We start from the raw sequence: 24,806 nt of genomic DNA on the forward strand, positions 1-24,806 counted from the left end.
AGCCTATAAACTTGGGGCTTACTAGTGAAGGTAGGCAATAGCAGAGATTGGAACCCGAAAGGAACCTAACAGTTAAGCTAGAGTAAGTGCCACCTAGGGAAGAAATACCAAAGCATAAGGCATTCTTCCAAACCTTAAACCAATTACTTCAGCAGTTAATGAAAGCTTCTATGACATCTTCAGCTCTGCCTCCACCTCCGGTTTAGCCAGCACCTATATTAGTACCTCAGTCTCCTTCCCATACTCTTAGTCATTGATCTCCCTTTGAGAAAATAAGAAAATATGGGGCTGAATAATTCAAGAGAAATAAAGAGGATAATCTTGCTAAAGCTGAGTATTGGTTAGAGAATAACCAACAAGTGTTTGAAGAACTACAGTGCACCGATGATGATAAGTTAAGGTGTGTTGTATCTTTATTGAAGGATGAAGCGTACCAATGGTGGACCACCATTATAAGAGTGGATCCTATTGGAATGATTACTTGGAACTTCTTCCTTGCTGAATTTAGGAATAAATATGTTGGTCAACTGTATATTGAGCAAAAGAAGAGAGAGTTTAGAAACTTGAAGCAAAACAATATGACAATGGTCGAGTATAAGAAAGAGTTTGTCAGGCTGAGCAAGTAAGCTCAAGAGTTGGTAGCTACTGAAGTAGAGATGTGTAGAAGATTTTAGTGGGGACTAAATAAAGAACTATTTATCCCTGTCATAGCTCAGAACTTGCAAGATTTCACTACTTTAGTCGAAAGAACCCAACGAATTGAAGAAGGAATAAGCAAACAGAAAGACAAGAGCTTGGGAAAAAAGATGCCAGATAGTTCCATGTCTCTATTGTCTACAAAAAAAGCCAAAGATATCAGTGATTCTAGATACTCATCTCCGCCTATGAGGCAGAGAGACCATCTTAGCAGACTACCTCAATTGCTAGTACCGAGGGTAAGAGAAGGAGACGGTTACCACAATGTGAACATTGTGGTAAGAACCATTTGGGTGAATGTTGGTTGATTTTTGGGGCTTGCTTCAAGTGTGGTTCCAAAGATCATCTAGCCTGAGATTGTCCAAAAGTGTTAGAAAATATAGTTGATCAACTAAAAAATGTTTTGACTCAGCAAAGAGGCAGAAGACCAGGGACGATCAGCGATGCAAGCAATGAGTGATCAGGGGTCGGTAAGAGAAACTACCATTCGACCTGAATCTCAAACACCTCGAGCTTACGCCATCAAAACTAGAGAAGAAGTGGATGCCCTAGATGGGATCATTGGTACTTTCTCTTTATTTGACTTTCCTGTTTTTGCATTGATTGATCCCAGATCCATACATTCATACATTTTTATTGCATTAGTAAAAGAGAGGGAGTTACCAATAGAGTTTATTGATAATGATGTCATAGTTACTAATCCTTTTGGGCAGAGTGAAAGAGTTAATAAGGTATATAAAATGTGTTTTTTAGAGATCCAAAACCACCGATTTTTGGCCAATCTCATGGCATTTCTATTCCGTGAATTTGATGTAATACTTGGAATGGATTGATTTTCAGAACATGGAGTGATGATTGATAGTAAAAGTAAGAGAATTTCTTTAAATACTTAGGAGAGAGAACTGTTGATGATCAGCGAAAAATATAATGCCTTGTAGAATGTAGTGTCTGCAATAGAAGCATATAAAATGACGCGAAAAGGACGTGATGCCTTTTTGGAAAATATTATTGATACTCAAGTGGAGAATCCTAAATTAGAAGAGATACCAACGGTATGGGATTATCCTAATGTTTTTCCAAAAGAGTAGCCCGATTTGCCGTACGACAGAAAAGTAGAGTTTGCCATAGGAGTGATACCTAGTACCGCCTCAATATCTGTTGCACTGTACATGATAGCACCTACCGAATTAAAAGTACTAAAGATACAATTGCAAGAACTACTTGATAAGGGTTTTATATGCCTTAATGTATCACCATGTGGTGCATCAGTATTATTTATGAAAAAGGATGGATCATTGAGACTATGTATACAGGTGTACTTGGATGGATGTTTCTTCTTCCTTCTTTACTCGTTTGCAACCCCTTTGCCATTATCTCCAATTTGTTTTGCACCCGTCTTCTCTTTCTCTTTACTAACATAATACATATACATATCATTCAATCTCAAAACAAGAATCCTACACTATTTCCATGTATTAGAGTGAAATAAACATGAAATCTTTAAGAAATTTCATCATCTTACCTTAACTTAGTCGTGTGAGCCACACGGCCTGACCACACGGCGTGTGCCCCCTGCACCTAGGAAACATTTTGAAATTTTGTGAAAAATTTTCTAAGTACTCGATTTAGTCCCGGCTTGTTTCTAATGTATATTTTGGGCCTCGAGGGCTCATATAACGGACTTTATGAATAATATCTTACATGAATGTTAAATGTTATGAAATATATGTATTTGATCTGTAAATTCTAGTAATGCTCTATAACCCTATTCCGGTGACAGATACGGGTTAGGGGTGTTACAAATACGCCATACAAGGCACCTCAAGTGCATTCACCCACAACTTACCTAAACATGCATATTATAACTTCTCATTATTCAACTACAAATGCGAATGCCTTTCAATACATGCCGTAATCTTACCATATTCAAACATGCAACATGAAATAACACAATAAAACAAACCATCAATATTATTAATAAATCATTCTCATCTATTACCAAAAGTGACCAAAGGTACCTTCTAAAACAAGCATTATAGCCTATTATGCATATATATTACCAAAACACAAACACATTTAGTTATTTTATACATCAAACATCACTTTCAAAACATCTTAAATACATTTCAACCATAAATTCTACTACCTATGTTTATACATGCCACTACCCTAGAAGATACAAAAACATCTTAGGCCGCGTAGGTATTTGAAATAAGGCACACAGCCATGTTTTAACCCGTGTCCAAATTTGGGAGCATTTTGACTTGGGTCACATGGCCAAGCCACATGTCCGTGTGTTAGGCCATGTGACCATACTGACTTGCATAATTAAGGTGCAGGGGTCACATAGCCAAGCTACACGTCTGTGTGCTAGGCCGTGTGATCAATTTTGAGCATTCTGTTTTGAATTTTTAAAGATGCAGGGGACACACAGCCAAAACACATGCTGATGTGTGAGACACACGCCTGTGTCTCTACCTGTGTGGATGAAATAAGGTCATTTCTAAGCCATATTTTTCACCCAAATTTGCCTTCCACCTACATAAGCACTTAAACACATTCCCAAACCAATATAAAACATTTGAATCAAGCCAAAACCAAGTTTTATGCATATCATATCATCATATATAACCAAGTATCCATACTTAACAATTTGATCACTTACTTATATATTCATATTTGTACCAACTATATCAACTCAAACCATGTTACAATTTACCTATTAGTTAACCATCAACTAATTATACCAAAACACATATCAACCATGATAAGGTCATATACTTATATATATATATCAAAATGTATAAAAAATAAGCCATTCAAATGGCTAATCACAACAAAACATTTACATGCCATCAATGGCTAAAATAACCTATACATGCCATTATACTAATGCTGATTTAATAAATATACCAAAAAAAGGTGATTGATAGTGTGATGTGGCTCCGACCAACTTCCAACCTTAAAGAGCTTCGGATTTACTATAAAATAGAGGAAATAAAACAGAGTAAGCATATTATGCTTAGTAAGTTCATATAATAGGAAATTAATGTACTATTCATTTACATTTAAGGTAAGCATAAAAAAATGCATCCAAAGAAATTTGAAAATTTGCCTAAACACATATAATATCAAGAAACATGTTAGTCATGTACATTTCCATAATAATTCATCTCAAGTTCAGTTTATCCCATGTCAGAACATTGCCCGTTAAATTTATTTGAATTATCGATGGACACACGTATAGTACACATGAAGTGTACTAATCTATAATCCATCAATTCATATTTGAGAGTGCTCATTAGAGCACATAATCGAGAAGCCCTCTCTCAAGCTATATAACGGGAAGCTCATAAGAGTCATAATCGGGAAGCTCTAGATAACCATATATTGGGAAGTTCAAGTGAGCCATATCGGGAAGCTTCGGAGTGCCATTAATCAGGAAGCTCACAAATAGATTTTAATCGGGAAGCTCACAAAGAGCCATATATCAAGCACTCATAAGAGCTGTGGTGTGTCCATAATACATGCAGGATCACAACCGATCAGGATGCTCCAAAGAGCTATTAACAGGAAGCTCGCAAGAACCATATAATGGGAAGCTCGAGTGGGCTATATATCGGGATGCTCATGAGAGCTAATAACAGAATGCTCTTTCGAGCTATGGTGCATCCGGAACATATACAGGACAACAACCAATTTGGGAACCATGTATCCATCGAAATTTCATCTATTCAAACGGACATTTATCGAGCTTTGTCGAATATATAATCAATTTCATATAAATAGCAATTTCAAAACTCACGTATACAATCATTCAATTCAAACATACAAATATACACAATTTAGTTACACGAACTTACCTTGACAAGTGTTCGTGAATTGTAATAGACTAATCCGATACTTTTTCTTTTCCTCGATCCAATTCCGTATTTGGTCTATCCGGATCTATACGATTAAATTTAGTTCAATTTAATACAATTCATACTCAATTCAATCAAATTCATGTCTTAGTAAAAATTACCATTTTACCCCTATACTTTTATTTAATTATGATTTCGTCCCTAGGCTCGGAAAATGAAATTCATGCAATTTAATCCTTATTCCAAGCCTAGCCAATTTTTACATGTCACAATAGCAGCCCATGTATTTCATAAAATTCATAATTTTTCCATGAATTTTATAACTTTTCAATTTAGTCCCTAAATCACAATTTCATCAAAATTCTCTTTATAAATGTTTATCTATCAACAACATTTCATTTTCTACCATAACTTTCATAATTCATGCATATTCATCCATGGAAAAACCCTATTACTTTGATAACTTTGCAAATTAATCCCCAAAATAGCTAGATTAAGCTATTACGATCTCGGAAATATAAAAATAATTAAAAACGGGACTTGAATACTCACCTAATTAGGCCAAATAAGTTTGTATTTCTTCAATTCTCCATGACTAGGGTTTCTATGTTTTATTTGGGAAAGATGATAATAAATGATAATATTTTCTTTATTTTATAATTTTATCATATTTCCAATTTTATCCGTTTCTTTTCTTAATTTTCCATTGATGACTAATCATCCTTATCTATTAACCCTTCTAACTGGCCTATTTGCCATATAAGGATCTCAAATTTTGAAATTCATAGTTATTTGATACTTATAGGTACTAGAAGTCAACTTTTGCATTTCATGCAATTTGGTCTTTTTATTAATTAAACATGTACTCGATAAAATTTTCTTAACGAAATTTTTATACGATATTCTCATCATACGATAGACCATAAAATAATTTTCTTACCGGCTCAGATTTGTGTCCCAAAACCATTGTTTCGATTTCACTGAAAATAGGCTATTACAATATTGATTGATTGATTTTGAACTATTGAATTGGTTATTTCATGTAGGTTTTTGTCATGTTTTGACGCTTTGATTATGTGTATTAAAGGCCTTTAGGTGGTTGCATGAGTTGATGTTGAAAATGGCTTGATTTTTGGCCAAAATCATGTCTACATGGCTCGAGATACAGGTATGTGACTCAGCCGTGTATCCCCTGTAGGTTTTATTGCATACAAGTTAGGAAGTTACGCGGCCTAACACGGCCTGGCACACAGGCGTGTGGGACTATTTTGAGAGTTACACGGCCTAGTACACGGCGTGTGACACGACCGTATGACCTACTTAGAGAGTTACACGAGAGAGGACATGGGTTGGGACACGGCCATGTGTCCCTATTTTGATTGTTACACAGCCTTAGACATGGGCGTGTGTCTCAACCGTGTGAGGCACATGGTCGTATGACCCATACAGTCCAATTTTTCTAACTTCTTTTTGAACTTTTCAACTGTTTCTAATTTGATCCCAAATTATTTCTAACGTATTTCTTGAGCCTCAAGGGCTCGATTTAGGGACAATATGTATGTGATTGAATGATTTATATCATGTTTACGTCAATGTATGAAATGTATGTTTTAAATGTTTAATTTGTATGATAACACTCTGTAACCCTATTCCGAAGACAGATACGGGTTAGGGGTGTTATATGTATTATCAGAAACACCTTTAAACAAGTCAAAAACATGTCAAAAACACACAACCTATGTGTCTAACCAATGTGCCCTCATTGACACCACAATTCAATCATCAAATAAAATTGGCATTCAAACTTAACAAATTCATACATTCCATCCTTCAAACATCTAGAACTATTCACTTTATCATCACAATTTCATGTCATATATCAACCTAAGTATTAAATCAACATGACTTATAACACACTACCAAAGAACCAACTTATAACACATATATCTACTTTATATATACAAGCCTTTGCAACCTAATACAAAACATGTCCAACATTCACATAATAAGCATCTTATATACATGCCACATATAACCACCAACTAAGACTTCAAAATCTACTGATGATAGTCGATGATATGTGTGAGCTCCAATGATCCGATCAACACGCTTCAAAAGTTCTAACTCTATAGAAAATAATAACAAAGTAAGTATATAAATTGGTTAGTAAGTTTTCACAATTTAACTTATTAACTTACCAAACTCATTTAAATGTTATTTGCACGTAGCAAATAAAACTCAACCTTATTACAACACAATCCAACAATTTCATATCAGTAACACTTAAATGAACAGATAACCAGGATTCGTAATTTACTTATTTAATTGGTATAGTTTCATATCAATTAGTCTTTGTTCTTCCAATAGATCTTTGTAAAATTATTCAAATACATGAGTCCAAAAGCAAATAATGCTCGTAAGAGCTAATTAGATACAGATTAAATATGTCAGGTTACTCGTCCAGGCTAAACCAATGACAACATAGATAAACTAGCCTGGCCAGGGATATGTATACATGTAAAATGACAATGGATTATTAGTCCAGCCTAAATATGAGTCACATACACATCCAAGTACGCAACACATGAAGGAACTCAATTTAGATCAGAAATCTCATGTAAGAAACTTTTACTTGATCCATCGGAATTATTTTAGAAATTTAATATAATTAACATGGATCAATTTGTTTCAGCAATTTCGAAAATATATAAACATCAATAACAATATCTAATAATGAATTATAACCAAAATAATCGTAGAAACTTAGCAAATTGCGATAGCTACCAAGAACTGAAGATGATTACTCGACGACCTTCTCTTTTCCACGATTAACAACCGATCCACTCGTTTCTTGATCTAAACGTAATAAATTAATTCAATTAACTAATTTAAACACCATAAAGTACTTGAATTCAAATCATTTACCCTTTAATTATATTTTACACATTTACCCTCAACAATTAACTTTTTACAATTTAATGCTTACCTCAAAATTTAATAAATTGACACCCCTAAGCCAAATTCCCAACTAACTGAATTTCTTATAACTCTATAGCAACCCATAAGTTTTACAATTTAACATGTAAGTCCCTAATCAACAAAATCACCAAAATTACTTAACAAAACAATATCGTTTAAATATCAAGCTTACAAAATCATCTCAAAACTTCAAAAATCTCATAAATTCAACAATGGCACAAGTCAAAACGTTCAAAAATTTTGTGAAATAATACCCGGGTTAGCTGAGCCTAATTGCAACGATCTCAAAAACGTAAAAATTATTTAAAACAGACGTATAATACCTACCATGCAATGAAGAAAAACCTACCCGAAAGCCAAGCTCTTTCAACGGTTTCTTTTCTCCTTAGAATTCGGCAATTACAAAAGGAAGATGACAACCTCTTTCTTTTGTTTAATTTGTTTTTACTTTAATTACCTTTTTACCCTTAAAAGCTAACTAAAATTTCTTAATTTAATACCCTTAGATCGCACAATAGTTGTAATGGTCTAATTACCATATAAGGCCATTAATTCAAGTTTTTAAATCCATTTAATACTTTTAACTAATAATCACTAACTTTTTCAAATTTTATTATTTAGTCATTTTTTACTTAATTACCTAACTAAACGCTAAAATTTCTTAATCTAACTCAAATAAAACATTATAGAATTCCTATAAATATTAAATAATCAATAAAAAATTGACTTACTATCAGAATTGTGGTCCTAAAACCACGGAAAAACGGGATGTTACATAGCATGGTTCGTATGTTGTGATCAGTGAGGCTCAGTGTTTCAATAGACTATGGTAAAGTATTATACAAGGCTATAATTCAATTGTGAATGATGAAGATTGAAGAAATTTAGAAAAGTGTATTCTAAATAAGGAACCTACATTTTACATTCGAAGAAGGTAACTGCTATCTAAGTACGTAATGATTCAAGAATTGTGATGAAACGACGGTTTGGAGTTATGTGTGCAAGAGTAATGATGTTTCGATGGTATGGACCTCTGTTAAGGAAATGAATAAAGGTTAATGAAAGTTCAAATTGAAGAGTGTAAGTGGTGCATCGAATGCATTGAGGGGGAGAAATGAGTTCTGAGCAAGGTATAGTATCCGACGTGTAAAAGAGAATAGATATTGAGGGGGATTATTTGCTAGTGATTAAGTTGAAGGTTCAAAACGATGAGATCATCAAATAAACTACAAGTTGAAATGTGAAAATGACACAAGTAAATGATGTTTTCCTTACTAAGTTCTTATGAACTTATCTGGGTGTGTTTTGTTACGGGTTAGTTGACCTGAATCTGCGCCAGAAGGGGACGATGCCAAGACTACGTCAAAGAAGTGGCGTATTAGGCTATTATGCAAACAAAGTAAGTTTGGCGGTGTGATCAAAGACTAAAATACTCCTTAGAAATTCACTTGGGGTATTTGTAATAAACTCGGGTTTCAATTTGGATGCCATTGTAGTTTAATTATCTCATGTTGTATCTGCATTTACTCATTGTATTTATTTATGTATTTTAGTTTGTAATTTTGTAAGTTAAGTAAGTTGTCATTATATATAAATCGAATAAGTAAACCAACCTTATGTCTGTATTTGTTTGGCAATACCCAAGATCCGAATTCAGATAATTGGATTGGATTAAGGGTGTTACAATATATATAAGCACAAGTAGGGGTGTTCAAACGATTAACTGAACCAAACTAGTATTAATTGAATTAAACGAACTTTTTAATCCTTTAACTGTTAATCAAACCAAATTTTTTTCAAAAAAATTAACAGAACTGTAGTATTTTGGTTAAATTTATATATTTTTAGTTTTTTGGTTAAAACAAGTATAAAACATATCAAAAAAATAAATAAATTGATAATGTTCATTTGATCGAATTAACTAGATTAAAACTATATATAATTTGAATTATTAGTTATTAAGTTCAGTTAACTACCCAATTTCGAACTGAATTAACCGATAACTGAACTTCCAAAGATACATTAATCGATTTCTAAACGAATTAGGTCAGTTAACCGACTGATTAACCAAATTCGACTGGTTTTGTCGGTTAATTCAGTTTTAATCGAAATTTGAACACACCTAAGCACAAGTTTAGAAAAACTTTTAAGCTAACGAGAATGCTTTTATTTTTCATCTTATTACTAAGTTCACATTTAAAAATAATTATAATATTTAATTTAGAATCATTAGTTAAAAGGTTGAAATAAAATAGAAGTTATGTTAATTTCACATTTAAAAATAATTATAATTTAATTAATAATTATACATTTACAAATAATCAAAGTTTAAATTACAATTATTCCTTAAAAATTGTGCTATTCTTAAAATAAAGTTATTATTCGAATAGAATTTCAAGTATAAAATATAAAAAATTATGATAATTATAATTTATAATTATTAATTTAAAAATACTTACCTAAACAAGTACTAATTTTATTGATGCAAAATAGAATTATTATTCAAATAGAATTTTAAGCATATTAATTATCACTTAATTAATATCAGAATTAAGTTATGTTAATAATAATTATTTTAAATAATGTTAGTTTATATTAATTAGATAAAGGGTGTGTTGAATATATACGTGCAAAATATTTTAATTATTATTTAATTTTTCTTAAAAGATATTATTTAAATTTTTTATAATATTTAGATTAATAAATTAATATATTTTAATTATATTTAATAATTCAAATAAATTATTATTTTATGCTAATTAGTGAAAGTAAAATATAGTATTAATATTAAAAAGTTAATTAAATATTAAATGTAATGGTTGAAGGACAAAATTGAGATAAGTTGCTTGATAATTAAGTTAGGGGAAAATATATTTCTTTGAAAATCCATGAGATTCTTCTTCATCTTCTTTCTTGATACCAAAAAAGTAAGAACTTCAACTTTTCTCATTCGAAAGAAAATTGCAATTAAGTCAGGGGAATTTACCCTTCTTGTTTTTCCCCTTATTCTTAACGATCTCCAATTTACATAGGGTTTTTCCGTTTTCTTTAGAAAATCCTTTCTTCTTCTTCTTCTTCTTCTTCTTCTTTTTAGCATTATCGTGCCTCTTATTTATCTGTCAATTAAATCATAATATAAGGTTTTATAATTGATTTTATCAATGAAAACTAATGAAAATTGACCAAATTCAAGAAACCCATTTTGTAGTTTTATCTGTTTAAGCTGGCAAAGAAGAGATTAGCTGTAACAATCCAATATTTATAAGTTTTTCTTAGTTTAATATTATGGAGAACTTATTGATTCCTTGTTTTTCATTTTCCATGAATTTGTGTTCATAGATGCAACCCATGACTAGAATTTCAAGGTTTTAAAGTTGTTAAGTGTGTTATATGGTAACATAGATTTTCCATTCAAATAAGGACAACTATTCGTGTTTTGCAAAGTTTGATGGGTTTTTTTTCTTTTTCACATTGGTGAACCCTCTTGGGAAATTTTGCCGGGCATATTAAACATTAAGACTTCTTTGTTATCATATACTAGGAAATAATGTAGGTGGGTCACATTATCTGTTGACTTTTGTGGGTCAATGTTAACATTCTGTATTGCCATACTATTTCAATGAAATTGCAAAAGGAATTAATGTGTTTTGGGGAAGTTGTAGCAATTATTCTGAAATTGTTTTCCAAGCCAACTTGTGATAGTATATTTATATATTACATGTCTAGTTAAGTTTTATCTCTATATTTTATTAGTTTTCTTTGTTTTCTTCTGCTTTTTCATCCTTCTGTTCATCAATTTGTAAGATTTCTTAGTTCTTTAATATGTTCTTCTCTTTTGTCTCTATGATATCCTGAAGACGATTTGAAAGTTAGACTGGTTTTATAAACCTGGGGTGATAATCTGCTAAGCTAGTCTTTTATTGGCACTTGAAGTTAATTGGGTTTTTTTGGGAAGGTTGTGAGATTAGTTATTTTACATTTTCTACTGACAATGTATTTCCTGTTTTCTGTTCTTTCATTCTTGAGTTTTACCATTTGATATCAGTTTTCATGTTTCAAGGTTAATATTGGTGTCGTATAGATTGTCTAAATCATCAATTATGGTACATGTTGATGCTGATCTGTGCTAGTTGATCAGAGATAGCGCTGGTATTTGTTTGAGTTCTTTTAAACTGATATATAACCTGTTGGGTTCTCAGAGCTAAGAGAAAATGGGTAATCTTTTCTGTTGCGTACAAGTTGGCCAGTCTACAGTAGCCATCAAGGAGAGATTTGGCAGGTTTGAGGATGTTCTTGAGCCAGGATGCCATTGCCTACCATGTTTTCTTGGAAGTCAGCTTGCCGGCCACCTGTCACTAAGATTGCAGCAGTTGGATGTTCGTTGTGAGACAAAGACTAAGGTCTATCAATTGCTTTTTTATGTTGTAGTTTTCCAGTTTATGACTCTTCTTTCTTGTATAACTCTTTAGACTTTTAGGATGAAGAATTCATCCCAAAAGATCACCATTTTGTTCTTGTATTTTTATTCTTTTCTCCAACTATAGCATATGCAGCCATGTTTGTCTTTCATCAGCTTGCAAGGGAAGGTAAAGGTATAGGACAGGACTGAGTGCATAATCATGAATTAATAAATTTTCAAGGACTTTCATATCACACGTAGCGTACAATATTTTGCCTCCCTTGTGCAGCGGAAACTGACTGGTCTTTATGGTCATCATATCAGGATAATGTATTTGTCAATGTTGTTGCATCTATTCAATACCGGGCACTGGCAGATAAGGCAAGTGATGCCTTCTACAAACTCACCGACACAAGGAAGCAGATTCAATCCTATGTTTTTGATGGTATGATATGAAGAGTATATATTCATGTTGCACACTAATATATGAACACATGCCGCTCACTTTTATTTATATACATAAATCCAAAGTTATATGGGACATGTTTTAACATTTTTCATGTTCTGATATTCAGTTAGTTGTTCCAAATGAAGGACAGAAACTAACATTTTTTTGAATATTTTTAGTTATTAGGGCAAGCGTTCCAAAGCTAAATCTAGATGATGTTTTTGAACAAAAAACTGAAATTGCTAAAGCTGTTGAAGAAGAACTTGAGAAGGTATTCAACTTGATTACACGTACATTGATATGTAAATATGTTTTTCTATTTCTGTTGACTCTTATTTCTCTTACAGGCTATGTCTGCGTATGGGTATGAAATTGCTCAAACACTTATTGTGGACATAGAACCTGATGTGCATGTGAAGCGCGCAATGAATGAAATCAATGCTGGTAAAATTTCTTCACGCAATGAATGAAATCAATGCTGGTAAAATTTAGTACCTCTTACTTGGTTCTTACTCTTTCAAACTTGATGTTGTTTAGGACAGGCTAACTGTATACCGGATTGCCTAGCTATATTCCCCATATATGCATCAAAAAAATCAAGCCACTACAGAAATATGAGAGTAACATTTGGCATAATGAAATTTTCAGCCCCAAAAAGTAAAAACTGCTGGAACTCATGAATTTGCCTTTTGACAGCGATGGTCAACTTTCTTGCCGTCTGTTATTTGCTTAATCGTTTTAGCTTTAGATTCATTAGAGTATATTACTAAGATGAATATCTATCAATTGGGCTTTAATAATGCCTCCCCTAGAATATAATTTTCTGATTGTGTTGTATTTGTAGCCGCAAGGATGAGGGTGGCAGCTAACGAGAAGGCAGAGGCAGAGAAAATTCAGCAAATCAAACGAGCTGAAGGTGAGGCCGAATCTAAGTACTTGTCAGGGCTGGGTATTGCTCGCCAGCGACAAGCTATTGTTGATGGGTTACGAGATAGTGTGCTTGGATTCTCTGTTAACGTACCTGGGACTACTGCAAAGGATGTCATGGACATGGTCCTGGTCACCCAGTACTTTGACACCATGAAAGAAATCGGTGCTGCTTCTAAATCTTCGGCTGTGTTCATCCCTCATGGTCCTGGAGCTGTTCGTGATGTCGCCACTCAGATTCGCGAGGGACTCCTCCAGGCTGCACATCAGTAGCTAATACACTTATACTGGGTTTTGCTTAAGGCCAGCATGCTTTTTTTTTCTTTTTTCCGGACACTAATTAGTTTTGGTATTTGTCTGTTTAGTTCTTGGTGCCATTTTGTTTAGCTGTGGTTGCTTTTTTTTTTTTTTTTGTATATATGTTATGGCCCTGAAAGGGGTTGTGAAGAACATTGGGTGCATAGTTTTCTATAAAGTAGATTTTAAGACACCTTTATGTTGGATTTTTGTGGATTTAAATGTTACCTATACTGCAATTTGAAATTTAATCTTGAATTTAATACGATAATAGACATGAATTTTTTCTAAGAACAACATTAAGCATTTAATTTACATATAAATTTACTATTAATTGAATATGATTAATTAAATTTTCATATCACTCTAATTATCTTATTTAATTGACAACTTAAAAATTGTGAGTAACTCATTAGTAAATATTATATGCGTGAGGATAGGGATAAAATGGAATTCAGGTTTCATAATCTTCAAAATAGTATGTTGATTATTTTAAGAACTTTTAAGTAACTATTTAGAAGAATTTGTGATAGTAATTGATTGTAATTCAACAAGTTTATTTTTAGTTTTTTTTTTTATCTTAACTATTTTTATAATTATATTTTGAAATAAAATAAAACATTTTATTAAATTATTGAACTTAATTAATAAGTCTAAATTTTCTTATAAATATGTATGCAATTAATATATGTTTGCATGTATTTATAATATGAAAAATATTTAATATCAATAAACTTGAAATATATATCAAAACACATTGGTACCGATAATTATTAGTACCAACATAAAAAATTGATATATCTACCGATATTGCATTGACTATTATTATAATAAAAATCCCTAATTATCGGTGACTCCTATGAAGTGCGGCAAAAAGAAAAAAGCAAGTAAAAAATGAAATAAAGTTGTGGAAGAAGGCTACTATTCCAATGTTATGCCAACTTTTAAAAAATAATATACATTTTCTAAAGTTAGATCTTGGATAATTATAAATCAAAACACATTATAAATATGTTATTGTTAAATACATAACACATTTTAAATATATTTATTTATAGAGAATATCAGTAAAACTAGAAAGCGAATACCCAAAAGATGAGGAGAAATTGAAGAGAGAGACCAAAAATCAGACCATTAATGGGTAGTGGTTTGCATGAAATTTGGATCTCATTTCTCATTTCACTTGTATTTAAGAAAGAATGGGAATTTGAAACATTTGAGGAATATCAAATAAAAACTAAATTAAAATAGAATAAAAGGAAAGCCCTGCGTGCAATACTCACTTCTTGGTTACGTAGGGTTGAAGAAGACAATTGGCCAAAATGAATGTAGTAAAGATAATTTTGGTGTTGGGGCTGATTGTGATTGCAAATACTGGGATAGTCATGGCTAACATTGCTCATTTCGATCAAGTATGGGCAAAACGAGCTCAGAGAGCAAAGCAAAATGCTGAGAAAGCCTACGATCCCAATCCTCATCATGTAGCCAATCATCTCAACCACAAAACCCACCAAGCTCATAAAGCTCACAAGTAACTTTTTTTTTTTTTCACTTTTATATTTTTTCCATTCCTTTTTAGTTAAAATTTACTTTTTATCTTTTAAAAATAGTTGAATTTGACAATTATTTTTTTTAAATCGATTTGTTGCTTTTTTTAAATGAAAATACTATTAAAATGTTAAATTTTAAGCAAGGGTGAATCCAAAAAATTGTTTAGGGGGGCAAAATTGAATTACTAATTTTTTTATATATGAAATATAGATTTTACCATATATTAATTTATGATTTTATCATTTTGAAGAGATTAAATATAATATTTTTCATTTGGGAGGAGACAAAGCATGCATTTCTCTTATATTCATTTATAATTTAGTCATTTATAGGGAGCAAGAATTGCAATTTTTCAGTTTTTTTGGGAGGGTCAAAGCCCCTAATTTTAAACATGGCAACTTGGATGGCTATTCACGTGTATTTCATACGTTTTTTTATGAACTTTCTATAATATTTTTGAATTTTGGACTTTTTTAAATTTTATAAATACTTTCATAAATTTTAAATGATTTATTGATATGATATATTAGACAAATGGTGATATGTTAATATTAAACATGTGTGGACTGTCAGTTTGTCACACAATTATCACATCAATATTGTTAAAAATAATATTTTAATTAGTATTTTGTAAAAAATGATCTAATTATTTTAAAGATAAATAGCTAAATTTAATTTTAAAATGATCATATATATATATATATATATATATATATATATATATATAAACATTAAATACTAAATTTACGAAGAATTTTATGAATAAAGTATTGAGATTTCTTTTTGCAGGAAGAATTTTATGAATAAAGTATAAAATTTGTTTCAATGTTTTCCTGATATAAGTTTAGTAGTTGACAGTAAATTAATAAATCCAAAAATAATAGTTATACCAATTAAAATGATAAATTTTAAATAGGAACAAATTTAGTAATTATTTTAGAGATAAATTTGAATTACAAATTTTGAGATGTGAAAAATATTTTTTATGATTTTATCATTTTTGAAGAAATTAAATGAAATATTTTTCATTTGAAGGGCAAAGCATAAATTTCTCTTATATTAACTTATAATTTAATCATTTATAGGAAGCTAGAATTGCAATTTTTCAATTTTGAGAGGTTAAGGCTCTACTTGCCCCTTTTGTATCTATCATGATTTTAAACATGATAACCTGCACGATTATCTACAAGTATTTTATATATATTTTGAATTTTTATAAAAAATTATAATATTAATTTTTTTTAGTTTTATGAATAACGTGTTACGATTTGTTTTTGTAGGAGAGATTTGAAAAAGCAGGGAGAAAATAAAAAGAAGTAAGTATAAAAATTATTTCCTGTAAATTAATAAACCCTAAAATAATGGTTAGACATATGAAAAAATGTGCAAAAATTGAGGAAAATTTAACAACCATAATAATAAGTAATTACCTTATCACCAATCATATATATTGTTGTAATATATAATATATATTATTGTAATAATCGTAATTAAAAACAATATATATTTTGCTACTTAATTTTCTTTATATATTTTAGAGTGATTTGAGAAAATATTAAATCCAAATTAAAATAATTTTTAAAATATTTAAAGAATCAAATAAATAATTATCTCTATTTATTAATATGTTTGTTGAGCATATTGCATTTATTTTACTTTTTTAAATTAAAATTTGAATGGTTGGCTTTATGTTTTCTTTTTTAAACATTAATATCTTATCATATCTGCTTTTTGATACAATACCTAGAATTACCTATAATTAGATCTCCACCCAAAGAGTAGGAGGGTCTGGGCAAAAATATAGGCGCAAAAATAGGTTTGGGCAAAAAAATAAGACTAATTTAAAAAATAGGTCGGGCCTCGAGTAAGGCTTTTTTGCTCTGGCTTGACTCAACCCGAATTAGCAAAAAATCAAAACAAATATGCTATTTTCTTCTCTCTTTATTTTTTTTGGTTGTTTCTTGTTGTTTTATCACTGTTTTGCTTTTATTTCACTATTATGTTACTACTATTCTGTTGTTATTATTTGGATATTGTATAACTCTTGTTTTATTGTTAATTTTGTTTGTTAAGTTACACCTATTTTATTATTATTTAAGTATAAATATTTTTTATTTATTTTAATGTTTTACATATTTTTTATGTATTATATTTTAAATTTATTTATATAAAAAAACAATATGAAAAAACTAATTCGGGTGGGTCCAGATTTTAGCATTTTTATCCGAGCTGGGTTTGGACAAAATTTTAAGCTCATTTTTCGGGTCAGACAGGCCCTGGCCTAGCAAACAAGCCTAAAATTTTGATAAGTTTACTCATAACTCCTCCCAACCCTTAAATAAGAGAATAATGCATTTCAAATTCTTCTTGCACTGACAACAATACCAATACTAATAGAGTTAAAAGTCAATTGACAATTTTATGTTTTATTTTTTTAAATGGTTATATATTAATAGAGTTTAATTAATGGTGGATATTGTTTAAAAGAATTGGTTTGTTTCAGGGAATCCAAGCCTCGGAAGATGCCTAGGAATGTATGATACTAAATCAAAGCTCCAAGCTAAAAATAGCTTTTAAGAATGTAAATTGGAATAAGGCAGGTCAAATTGCTATAGATGACTACCCATAATTACATATTATTGCACCTTATTGTAAGTTATAATTTTTTTTTCATTAATCAAAGTTTTGATCTTCTCAGTTTCTTCCATTTATACTTACTACTCATTTAGGATATTTTATTTTCATTTTTAAATTATGAAACTTATATTTATATAATAGTTTAGGAGTCCCTAATTTTATTAAATCAATTTGTGAGTTCACAATCGTTTTAAATACATAATTTAAAGTAAAATATTTTTTCTTTTTTTTGTGAATTACAATAATTTGGAAAAACTTAAATCAACACGACTAGCGGAACTCGAACCCAAGTTACACCTAGGACGATGAACACCTTTGACCATCAGACCATTATATGCGGTTCATAAAGGGTTTTTCTTTTCAAATTTGTTAAATTTAGATAAAATCCTAAAAATGCATAGTTCTGAATTAACATATACATATTTCTCATCCCTCTTATTTTCTTTCTTCTCGCTTTTTTTCCCAACCAAACATACTTAAAGCTAATTTTCCTTTCACTCCCTCCTAAGTACAACCTAAGTGACCGTTGATAGGATAATAATCCTGAAAATATATAATAAAATAATTTGAAAGCAAATGGAATTTGGATTTAAATCAACTTGGAATTAGATGCATGAGGAAAATCATTTTATACTTGATTCATATTAAAAATAAAATTAATTTATTTAAATATTTTTTGCTTTAAACATTTATCATATTTTTGAAATGTACAGGGATTGAAATATAATTAGACCCTTTTTCTCAGCTTCTTCCCTACATTCTTGAAATTAGAAGCAAGTAAGGGATTAAATTTCTGAAATTAAACGTTGAAAGGTGATTTAAAAAAATTTCTAGATTTGCTCCAGCCATGTTTAAAAATTTATTGTTTTAGTAAGTATTTCGGTTAAAAAAATTAAATAGACTTTTTTTGAGATGTTGACAGTCAAATTTGATTTTTTTAATAAGCCGAAGGCTAAATTTAACTAAAGAATTAAAATTAAATTAATAGAAAAATATAAACATTAATGACTAAATTTATGATTATGCTTTTATTTTTGTAGGAAGGTGTGAACTTTTGTAAACACAAACGTTAACTTAATGGCTTTCTAAAAAGTTCAAAAGTGTTGTATTTTGATAACAATGTAAATAAAAATTCAATACAAAATTCCAATAAAATAAAATCATCTTTTGTTTCATAAGCTATTTTTTTCAATACAATATTAACAGTAGAAGATGGAGTAACACAGTTTAAACTTATATCAAATAGATGTTTGATATGAGCTTTAACTACTGCTCCATTCAAACAAAGACTCAAGCTATTTATTCTTATTTTACCTATAAAATATCTTTTAATAAACTAGATACTAAGCACTAATACACCCAAAAGTAAATATCTATTATTGGTACCAATAAGATTTCCTTATATCATAAAATCTTCCCGAATCCATAAAATAGAAGAAAAATACATTTAAATACGCTTAAACATATATTTTTATTGTTGTTGCAAAAGTTAACATTATAAGTCACAAATTTTACTTTTACTCATACATTCAAATCGAGTAATTCCACGCATATTCTCAATGTATTGTGTAATTATTTTATAGATCCTTCTTACTATTTAAGTTATAGACTATTCAATTAAATAAGTTACTATAAATGAAAGATAAAAGAAGAATTAATTATCCACTTTTGTCTGGATTATTTCTCTATCAAGACTTGCTTTTTTTCGTTGTTTATTTTTATTTAAAATATGTGAAGGACTGACTCAAATTTGCATTTGTACAGGCCCAAATTTGCCCGAGGCCGTACAAAAACAAAAACATAATAAATAAAGTTAACAGTCCAAAAACATCAGCCCATTACAGACCTAAACCCCAAATAATCCAAAACTAAAATCTAGCCCAATTGACCTAATTACAACCCAAATGAATCAAAAACCCTAGGCCCAAAAAGGCCCAATACCTAAACAAAATCTTCAGCAGAATCCTAACACCCTAGCTGCTGCCATCGTTCGTGCCTCCACTTCAACACGCCTGTACCACCTCCGTACACGCCACCTAATGCCTCCGTACTTGCAAAAAAAGGGACAAGCATAACAGCACACGAAGAAAAGGGGCAAAAATGTTGTATTTTCTCATTCGGCTATAAAACCATTTCTTTTTCAATTGTATTTTTACACACACGAAATATCAAATACAAAAAAAAAACAAAAAACATATAGAGATTGGAAACAAAAAGAAATCGAAAATAAAAGGTGTTCTTTTTACATATCAGTTATTTTGATTTCTCTCATATTTTTGTATTTTCTTTTTATTTTATTTTTTTCTTTTTAAAGGTGAAACAATAAAAGAAAAAAAGAGAACTCACCTGGTGATCGGGATATCGACATCGTGAAAAGCAGAGGTAGTCACCTCCGTAGACAAGTGGCCTGAAACAAAAAGGTTTCTTGGGTTTGAAGGGTTGTTTATTAATTTTTCGGGGGTTTTGGTGTTGGAAATGGGCTCAGGAAGTTGAAAATACTAAAAGGAGGCCTTTTGGTCCCTCCATTCACCATGGACGGCGACGCCGTCGCCGATGACCGGTGGCCGCCACTGTGGTTAGGCGTCGGAGCTCTAGCCGGACGTGGGGAGGCTTGAGAGAATTTTTGGAGAGGTTTTTCTGATTTTTTTGAAAAAGAAGGCTGAAAATAAAGTTAAACAAAATTTTTGGGCTTAAATAACAATATCAAAACATCGTCGTTTTGATTAGCCCCCCAAACGACCAAAACAACATCGTTTTGGGGGGCTTGACCCGATTACCTAACCCTTAACCCTAGGATCCGCGTGTTTTTTATGGAAGGGCTATTTGCACATTTAGTGTAACACCCCTAACCCGTAACCGTCACCGGAATAGGTTAAAAGGCATTACTGGACTTATAACTCAAATCAGAACCACCATACATCAAATATCATCTCATTACTAATAAAAGTCATTCGTTCATATTCAATATTCACATAAAATTGAGTATACAATGCTTAAACATGCATTCAGGACCAAATTGATAACATACAAAAGTTTTAGAACTTATAAAAATTTTTAACTTTTTAAAGGTCAAACGCCCATGTGAATAGGCCGTGTGCCTCAAATGGCTTAGACACACCCTTGTGTCCAGACTGTGCTATAACAGAGCATACATACTGACTTGACCACACGGCCACAAGACACGCCCGTGTGTCTTGGTCGTGTTCAAGCTTGACTTACAATTGTAGGGTACCCCAGGGGACACACGACCGTGCAACATAGTCGTGTGTCGCACACGGCTGAGACACACGCCCGTGTCTCTGCCCGTGTGGACAAAAATAGGCAATTTGAATAGCCAATTTGCCACCCCAAACTTGGATCAACCTCCAAGCAAAGAAATAAGCCTTTTTGTATAACCAATTCAGCCAAATTCCACACCAAATCTTAAGCTATTCATCTCATAAAATAGTCACCCAATTTCATACTCATAAACCTTACCAATTCATTCCAAACATGGGTAAATTCATATCAAAACATTTACTTCCATACATCATTCAAACCTATACTAAACCTACCAAAACTTACCAACATTTACCATTTCTTTTTTCCATCTAAAACATACCACAATTGTATAATAACATCACAACCATAAACCATTATCAACAATGAGTTCAAGCACAAATTAGCCAAATCACATGGCTAAGTATATACATCAAAAAAATACTTCTACAACTACTAGCCTATACATGCCATACTTCAAAATATACATTTTCAAAAGTACCAAAATGAGGTTTGATAGTGTGGTGATGATCCTTGACGATCCCCGAGCTTGTAGTAGCTTCGATATTTATAAAACAATGCAAACACACAAAGTAAGCTTTCAAAAGCTTAGTAAGCTCGTATTAAAATCATCAACAGTATATAAAGCATAAATCATCAACACTTAAGTGATTACAATTTCTCAATTCATCTATCAAATCTATACCAACACAATCCATAAGTTCTTACCAATTTAATGAGCTTTATAAACATAATATTATCTATCACATAGGTATCATACTTACCTGCACATTTTCATATTTGTTCATTTTCAATCTCACCTTTTGTTCGAATACTTTAAGACTTTCCAAAAATCACCAATGCTTTAAACATCCGCACACTTAGTGCTTAAAGGTTACCTGAAACTAGAACGATTCTGCACACTTAGTGCCATCTCAATTACCCGAAACCAAGTCGGTATCGCACACTTAGTGCCTCAAGTAGTCGAAGCTAGTTTAAATCGCACACTTAGTCCAAATACTTTCAAGTCATCATCATATTTATTCAGCTCAATTATATATACATCTATGCATAATCAAAACAACATGTATTTATAATATCATGTTCTACATACGAACTTACCTCGTATCGAAGTTGTCGACTCGAACGTTTATTCTATAATCTTCGACTTCCCTCGATCTAAATCCGAATTCCTCTTTTCTTGATCTATATGTATTCAAAATTATTCTTTTATTCACCAAATCATTCAAAAAAATCCATATACACACAATTAGGGTATTTTGCAAAATAGCCCTTACATTTTCACATTTCGACACTTTAGTCCCTAATTCACAAAATACACAAAATTTGCTTGTACACAAGCCTAGCCGAATTCTCCTAACTCTCATACAAATCCATATATTTAATTTATTTCACATTTTAGTCTCCCAAAATAACATTTTTACAATTTAACCCAAAATACTCAATTTCATCAAAAATCTAAATACAAAACATTTAAACCCAACATCAAGCTTCCACAATTCATCAACTAACATCACAAAGCTCATAGTTCCATCAATGGCACATTTCAAAATCATCACCAAAATCAGAAATTGAAGCATGGGTTCGATAGTATACGAAGCAACGATTACAAAAACGTAAAAATTATCAAAAACTGAGCTAATTACATACCTTAATCAAGTAAAGTAAGTGTCGAACCCTAAGCTTGAATTTTTCTTTCTTTTTGTTTTATATATACGGCCAAACAAGATGATAATGGCCTTAGTTTCATGTTTATTTAGTTTTAACACATATTAATTATCAAATTCCAATTTTACCATTTGTTTAAAACATTTTAATTCATCCATTTTAAGGTCATTTATCTCCCACTAATCATGGTCCAATTACAACATAAGGACCTCAAAAATAAAAAGCCATAGCAAATAGGCACATTTAACATCTAACACACAGCTTTTACCTTTTACGCGATTAGGTCATTTTTTGCAAATTAAGCACACAAACAGTTGAATTTTCACACGAGACTTTCACACATGTTAATTCACTTATAATAGGCACGAAAAAATAATATTAAAATATTTTTTTAAATCGGATTTGTGGTCTCGAAACCACTATTCCAACTAAGGTCAAAACCAGACTGTTACATTTAGCCCTTCCACTTTTTTTTATAGTTTTGCAATTAAATTTTTTATTATTTATAATTTTTACCCCGCGATTTATTTTCAATTGCATTTTGGTCCTCCTTGAAGCTGCGCATTTTGGAGGACGGGATTATTTCCCTTTTGGTCCCTCTTTGTTATTTGCGTGTTCAGATTGGTCCATTTCCTTTTTTTTTTTGCCCTAAAATTTTGCTTTAAAGTTTGATTTAGTCCTTTTTTGTTATTTTTGCTATTTTATCATTAAATTAACTAATTTAATATATTATTTCTATTATTATTATTATGTTTCTATTTATATTTATTTTGTTATTCTAATACTATTATTTATCTAATATTTATTTGTCTATTTATATTTCTACTATTATTATATTTCTATTTATTATATTTCTATTACTATTTATATATTAATATTATGTTCATTATTTTTTATATACGTATTTTTTACTCTTGTTATTATCATTCTATTTTTTACTTATATCTTTTATATAGTTTTTTTAAACTTTAGATTTTTTATTATATTATTATTATTAATGTCATCGTTGTTATTATTATTATTATTTATTATTATTATTATTATTAACTGCTTTATTTAATATCGCTTTATTTATGTGTTGGCATCTTAATTTCAATTTCTAATTAAACTTTTATTAGTTTTTTGCTTATTATTATTATTATTATTATTATTATTATTATTATTATTATTATTATTATTTATTTACAATTGTCTTGTTTTATTTTCATTCTCTTTTCCTATTATTGTTATTTCATTATTTTTTATACTTTGAAAATTTTATATTATTCATTATTATTATTGTTGTTATTATTATTATTGCTATTATTATCGTTTTTTATCGTTGTTATTTATATTGTTTTTTCATTATTATTATTCCATTATGCATATTTGTATCGTGATTTATTTTTACATTTTTATTTGTGTTACATTAATCTTCACTAAGATTCAAGAAAGAAAATAAAATTTTTAAAATTGGTAACATTTCGTATTTTAGAGATTCAAGAAATCGTACCCTAACTTACGGGGTTTCGATTTTCTCGTTAAACCTAAATAGCCGAATAATTTTTTAATTTTTTAAAATACATGAGTTTTGAATAAACTAAAGGCAATATTTCGTATTTAGAAACTTAAAAAAGTTGTGTCCTAACTTACGAGGTTTCTATTTTTTCTCTTTAGATCTAAATAATCAAATATCCTTCTAAATTAAACACGTAAGATTTCAAAAAATAAAAAAATAACGATAAGCTTATTCTCAAAAGTTCAAGGTGTCATATCCTAACTTACAGGATATGACATTTTGCTACTTCGAGACGAGAGGGTCTTTAACATTCATTTCAATTTATTCAAGTAAATTTTTCATGAAAAATTAGCATTAATACAAAGAGGGATCGTATTTTGAATTTTTCGGGTTTTCAACCCTCGACGTTAACATATTAATTAATCAATTAGGCACCAATTTTAGGCGTTACGAGGGTGCTAATCCTTCCTCGTGTGTAACCGACTCCCGAACCTGTTTTCTAGAATTTCGTAGACCAAAATTGTTGTTTTAGTAAATTAAAGCATTTTATTAAAATGATCAATC

The 24,806-nt window shown here is 30.5% G+C and overlaps 2 protein-coding genes across 4 annotated transcripts; both read left to right on the forward strand.

Moving 5' to 3' along the window:
- The first annotated feature begins 10,346 nt into the window (after positions 1-10,346).
- Positions 10,347-13,800, forward strand: LOC108480716 (hypersensitive-induced reaction 1 protein-like). 3 transcript variants are annotated; one of them, XM_017783793.2, is made up of 6 exons: positions 10,347-10,465; positions 11,738-11,938; positions 12,262-12,382; positions 12,565-12,656; positions 12,733-12,829; positions 13,230-13,800. In XM_017783793.2, exons 2-6 carry the CDS (start codon positions 11,750-11,752, stop codon positions 13,583-13,585), a joined length of 855 nt encoding a protein of 284 aa, XP_017639282.1. In that variant the 5' UTR covers positions 10,347-10,465; positions 11,738-11,749; the 3' UTR covers positions 13,586-13,800. The 3 variants fall into 3 exon arrangements, with proteins under 3 accessions (XP_017639282.1, XP_052885739.1, XP_017639284.1); XM_053029779.1 differs by lacking the exon at positions 10,347-10,465 and adding an exon at positions 11,141-11,263; XM_017783795.2 differs by lacking the exon at positions 10,347-10,465 and adding an exon at positions 11,234-11,337.
- Positions 13,801-14,823: 1,023 nt separating this feature from the next.
- Positions 14,824-17,867, forward strand: LOC128294075 (pectate lyase-like). Its single transcript, XM_053029837.1, has 3 exons — positions 14,824-15,140; positions 16,441-16,476; positions 17,664-17,867. Exons 1-3 carry the CDS (start codon positions 14,932-14,934, stop codon positions 17,698-17,700), a joined length of 282 nt encoding a protein of 93 aa, XP_052885797.1. The 5' UTR covers positions 14,824-14,931; the 3' UTR covers positions 17,701-17,867.
- The last annotated feature ends 6,939 nt before the right edge of the window (positions 17,868-24,806 follow it).

Source organism: Gossypium arboreum, chromosome 1 (genome assembly GCF_025698485.1).
Source record: "Gossypium arboreum isolate Shixiya-1 chromosome 1, ASM2569848v2, whole genome shotgun sequence".
NCBI classification, from domain to species: domain Eukaryota; kingdom Viridiplantae; phylum Streptophyta; class Magnoliopsida; order Malvales; family Malvaceae; genus Gossypium; species Gossypium arboreum.

Excerpts from the sequence above, each read along its gene's own strand:
- LOC128294075 (XM_053029837.1), top strand. The coding sequence starts at position 14,932 with ATGAATGTAGTAAAGATAATTTTGGTGTTGGGGCTGATTGTGATTGCA. Across the intron at positions 15,141-16,440 it reads CAAGCTCATAAAGCTCACAA|GAGAGATTTGAAAAAGCAGG; the intron begins GTAACTTTTTTT and ends TTGTTTTTGTAG. Across the intron at positions 16,477-17,663 it reads CAGGGAGAAAATAAAAAGAA|GGAATCCAAGCCTCGGAAGA; the intron begins GTAAGTATAAAA and ends GGTTTGTTTCAG.
- LOC108480716 (XM_017783793.2), top strand. The coding sequence starts at position 11,750 with ATGGGTAATCTTTTCTGTTGCGTACAAGTTGGCCAGTCTACAGTAGCC. Across the intron at positions 12,383-12,564 it reads TCAATCCTATGTTTTTGATG|TTATTAGGGCAAGCGTTCCA; the intron begins GTATGATATGAA and ends GAATATTTTTAG. Across the intron at positions 12,657-12,732 it reads TTGAAGAAGAACTTGAGAAG|GCTATGTCTGCGTATGGGTA; the intron begins GTATTCAACTTG and ends TTTCTCTTACAG.